Genomic DNA, 4,905 nt, shown 5'->3' on the forward strand with positions numbered 1-4,905 from the left:
GGGGGAGGGTGTGGGTGTGTCTGTGGAGGGGATAGCTGTGGGGGGTGTGGGTGTGGGGTGAGGGAGTATGTGGGTGTGGATATGTGGGTGGGTAATGGGGTTTATGGGGGGCTGTGTGTGTGGGGAAGGGTGGCTGGGGTGTGTGTGAGGGTGTGGATGTCTGTGTGTATGGCAGTGCAAGGCAGGGTGTGGGTGAATGTGTATGGTGGGGTATGCATGTGGGACTCACCCTACAAACACACACACTCTCTCTCTCTCTCTCTCTCTCCTGGGTACCGGCACAGCCCTGTGCTTCCTGATCCGGCAATTCAGCCAGGAGCCACATGGTGTGCTGGAGCAGTGTACAGCAGGAAGGCAGGGAAATGGCTGGGGGTGGGGCAGAGCTGGACTGCTGCATCCTGCTGCTGGCTCCCCCTGGGTCCTACTGCCTCTGGTGCCTGTTATCTTTGACAGGCACCCAGGAGCACATATATATTAATTTTCTAATTTTTTTAGAGGGCCCTGCAGGCCAGATAGAATGGCCTGGCAGGCTGAATCTGGCCCGCAGGCCATATTTTGCCCACCCCTTGCTAAGGGGGTGTTCTGAATCCTGGTTGTCCTGGTAACACTGTTACACTGTAACATTCCTGGTAACATCATCCAGCAATGTCCTTTAGTCATGATGACGTTTCCTTGATTGCACTCATCCTATAGGAATAGTAGGAGTTTTCAGGGGAAGAACTTTCTGTGTTAGGTCCCTGTGCCAACATTTTAACTGATTTCCACTGGTGTAACCCTTGGCTGAGTATCATCACATAGAAAGATTAGATCCATTTCCAACCTTAACATAGTTGGACATGACCCTTGAAGTTTGGGGAAATTCAAATCTTTATCCTTAGTTTGAGGGACTTCAAGCTGAGATTATTTACTTTTTAAACAATGGCAGGATTCTACAATATTGCATAGGAAGCCAGCAGCCCTAACATATCAACTTTCCATTGTGTTATCACTGTGGCATGTGCTGTGCCACTTTTTTTGTAGCATTTTTTTCCCTTTGCTACCAGGGTTTCCTGATAACAAATTTTGCACCTGTGCTACAAATTTGCAGCATGGGGCACATTTTAAAGTGCCAAGCATGCAGTTTGTGGTACCACAAAGAGGTTTGTGGAACCACAAACTCCACTTCCCTGCACGTCTGGATCTAGCCTTTGTGGCTAATCCTAGATGTTGAGGCCTAGTTACATATCATAGCAAGAAGAGTTCTTCTTTAGAAGTGTGGGAATTTGCACTCTTGGGGCGTGCCCCCATGAGCAGGAAAGTGCATTCCTCAGGAACAACTACCAGCGGCACATATTTGTACTGCTGATAGTTGTCCCTGGGGAATGCCCCTGCACATGTGCTCTGGCATGTGGCAAATTGCTCTGGGTTGGGTAGGAGAGGCTGGGGCCAGCAGCCTTACCTGAGACCCTCCCAGGGCTCCAGCAGCAGCAAACTGGGCATGCGGAGCCTGGCCAGCAGCTGGAGCATGGCTCTGGCCAGTCAGGCTTTGGTTTCAAGCAGTAAACACTGCCACTCGTGCCACCCTGCTTTTTTCTGGTGCGAGTTTCTCTGACATCGGCATCCCCCGATGTGAAAATAACTTGCCATGTTGTAAATTAGCAGCACAGCAAGTATCTGCATATGTGGTGTGTGTGGTTTGCAATGCCGCAGGTAGGTCTGCAGTGCCGCAAATCGCATGTGCGTGCTCACCGGGACATGCCCTTGATGTTGTAGGTTCTGGGTTCATGTTCTGCTGCTGTTGTTTATGTCCTTTTCATTACACTTTAAGACTTCTGTTTTTATTTTTCACTGAGTTATTCCTCAAACCATCTTAGAAATGATGTTGTATCTGTTTCCTTTTATGAGAAGAGTATTTGGGAAGCTTGTTAAGCATTAACTAGAGAATAAACTGCAGTGCTGTATGGCAGTGATGAACATGGCATGATAATGTTCATTTTTAAAACTTAGGAGAAATTTTCTCACATTAATCATTTATTCACAGAAAAAAAATCCGGTTTTAGGGCACCTAAAACTATTTGACAAATTCAACTGGAGTGAGAAAACAAAAAATTCAAAAAAGTAAAAACGTACACTTTTTACATTTCCTGGAATAAAGTGTTTCAATGGTTTATTTCTGCACCATGTTTCAAAGCCAAATTTAGCTAAATTTAATCTTAAATGCATTTAAAATTAAAAACCAAAATTTAATTTTTCCTTAGACCTGGAACGAGGTTTTCTTTAACTTTTATTTTTGTACTGGTATCAGCCCAAATAATGCTTTTTAGTTTTATATATTCATTTATTTGGCAACCCCACTGTGAGAGAAGTTATTTGTCAACAACACTTAGAAAAGTCAGTGAACATTTCTTGCACAGAACAAAAGTGGAACATGGGATGCAGAAGAAATGCACAGTAAGGGAAAGGGAGAAGAGATTTTTGCTGTGAAACTGAAAAGTATGTAGAGTTCATTATAATATACTTTTTTATATTTGCAAACATTTCGCTCCAAAGAGTTTCAATCTGGATTATGGCTGAGGTTTAAACAACATATTACTAAGATTTTAGCATCTAATGCTTGTCTTAAAAAACATGGTTGGATTATTAAGATTAATATACAGTATGTAGCTTTTGTTGCTGTTTAGAATATAAAGCATTCATTCTTCAGGGTCAGAGTTAATGACATTTTTATATCCATTTCCACAGAGAATAACTGTTGAAGAAGAAATTCAAGCTTCTGCTAAAATCCAGCAGACAGCATATTTAAAGTGAATGCATTAAACCACTCCCACAGGGCAAAGGATAAACCTTTTTAATTAAAATTGTATTATGAGAGAAATTTTGCAGTTCAATTATTTGTATACTTAGTTGTCACCTACATGAATTCAAACCAGTTATTTGTTCAAGCTCAGCTACTGCAGAGCTAGACTAAAATCTAAAAGATGAATCTTCCCTTATTGATTAGTATTCCCTCTTGTACAAGCTTGTTGCCTGCCAGCTCAAAGGAGTTTTATACCTGTTTATCCTGAAGTATGTCAGAAGTATGATAGCAAATAAATATGACGTTTTTTGGTTTTAATCCTATGTGTTTTTTATTAGGTAAGATGCACTGAGTGTATTTTCAGTAGTGTTATTTCCTAGGTAGTTGAAAAGTTACTTAGACCCTAGACAGAGAGTGATATGAACTTTGAGCTTCATTGATCATGTTTCCATTTTGCTACTATTTACTGAACAACAATGTCAATTACTGTACACCAGCCACAGATATATAGTTTACAGTGATATGAAGACATTATTTTATCAATACAAGGTTCAGCTTGATAGTACTGTTTAAATATGTATGTGAAATTGTGTATTAATATGGTTAGTATGTTTATTTGTGGGTTTTGGAAATATCTGCTTGTTTAACGTGATAGAACGAATAGTTCAGAATTTTGATCCTAAATTCACATTTTCTAGAACATATATTTCACTTTGTCTAGCCCAGAAATTATAGACAAGATGATAATATCTAATGTTACATCCATTCATGCAGGAATTCAAGATTATACATTCTGGATACACCAGGAACCAAGATATGTGGAGAACCATTAGACCTTTTTAGAGTCAGTACAGTGTATGCAGATCAAGAAGCAAGGAATTGTTTAAAATGGTATTGTGTTTATTATAGCATTAAAATTTGAAAGGGCACATCTTACTAGCTTGATAATGCAAAGTTTAGGTGTATTTGAAGTAAAAGACCTTATGCATGTAACCATGACATCATCCAGTTAATGGAGCATGTATTTGTATCTTAGTGAATTTGTCACTGTCTTTCAGAAATATCGACAATATATGTCAGGACTTCTGGCTCCTCCATATGGTGTTATGGAAACTGGCTCCAACAATGACAGTAAGTAAAATTTATTAGTAATAAGTAAATAAATCAGTAAATAGGTTCCTCCTCCTCAGATTCTGAAGTTTTGTTTTCTTTAAGTGAAGTGGATTCTTTACACAGAAAACATTTTCCCACACAGTAATAAAAGAAAAGTGATGGGTATACAGTAGGGTTGTCAATTAATGACAGTTAACTTATGTGATTAACACAAAAGCAATTAACACATTAATTTTTTTAATCGAATTAATCATGCACATCATTTGACCAGCGGAGTGGACCAGCTCCAGACCAGCCAGAACCTGTGCACACAGCCCCAACCCCAGCCTGCCCCGGGCCTGCTCCAGATACACCCGACCACACTGAGAAGCAGCAGCAGTGGCAGCAGCTGGGCAGAAGCTGCAACTTGGCACAGGGGAAAAGCGGCCATTCCCCTCACCACTGCCAGGCCCTTCTTGCTGCAGCCACCCAAAGCCCATGCCCAGGCTGCTCTGTGGCTCCTTTCTGCTGCTGTCAGTGCCACCTCTGGGACGCCCTGGGGGGCAGCAGTGGCAGTGCAGAGGAGCCTCAGGGCAACCTGGGTGCAGGCTCCAGGTGGCTGCAGCAAGGGGGAGGGGCCGCTTTTCCTCCATGCTGAGCAGCAGCTTCTGCCTTGCCATTGCTGCTGCTCAGTGTGGGCAGATGAGTCTGGTGCAGGCACAGGGCTGGTGGGTTCTGGCTGTGCATGTAGGTTCCAGCTGGTCCGCTCCTGCCAGGGCATGTCCAGAGCAGGTGCAGTGTGGGCTGGGGCTGTACACTGTTGGTGGTGGCAGGGAGGAGCCACAGGGTGCACAAGCTCTGAATTGTTGAGTGGGGGAGTGCTGACTATTGTTTAACTGTATGTTTAAAATGCAACTCCTTTTTTTTAATCTCACAATTAATTGTGATTAATTTTTTTTAATGGTTTATGAGCCCTAGTATGCAGCGAGAAGTGGAGGAATAGTTTCATAGTTTCTAGGGTTGGAAGGGACCTGAGC

At 42.4% G+C, this 4,905-nt stretch overlaps 1 protein-coding gene across 2 annotated transcripts in view; it reads left to right on the forward strand.

The window, feature by feature from the left end:
- Positions 1 to 4,905, forward strand: part of RAPGEF4 (Rap guanine nucleotide exchange factor 4) — a 304,750-nt gene that overhangs the window by 119,654 nt on the left and 180,191 nt on the right. For both annotated transcript variants that reach the window (XM_019522934.1, XM_019522933.1), the window contains exon 2: positions 3,835 to 3,907. In XM_019522934.1, coding sequence (XP_019378479.1) covers positions 3,850 to 3,907 — 58 coding nt within the window. In that variant the 5' untranslated portion in view covers positions 3,835 to 3,849. The remainder of the gene's footprint in view (positions 1 to 3,834; positions 3,908 to 4,905) is intronic.

This window comes from Gavialis gangeticus, unplaced genomic scaffold (genome assembly GCF_001723915.1).
Source record: "Gavialis gangeticus isolate Ggan-Ray unplaced genomic scaffold, GavGan_comp1, whole genome shotgun sequence".
NCBI classification, from domain to species: domain Eukaryota; kingdom Metazoa; phylum Chordata; order Crocodylia; family Gavialidae; genus Gavialis; species Gavialis gangeticus.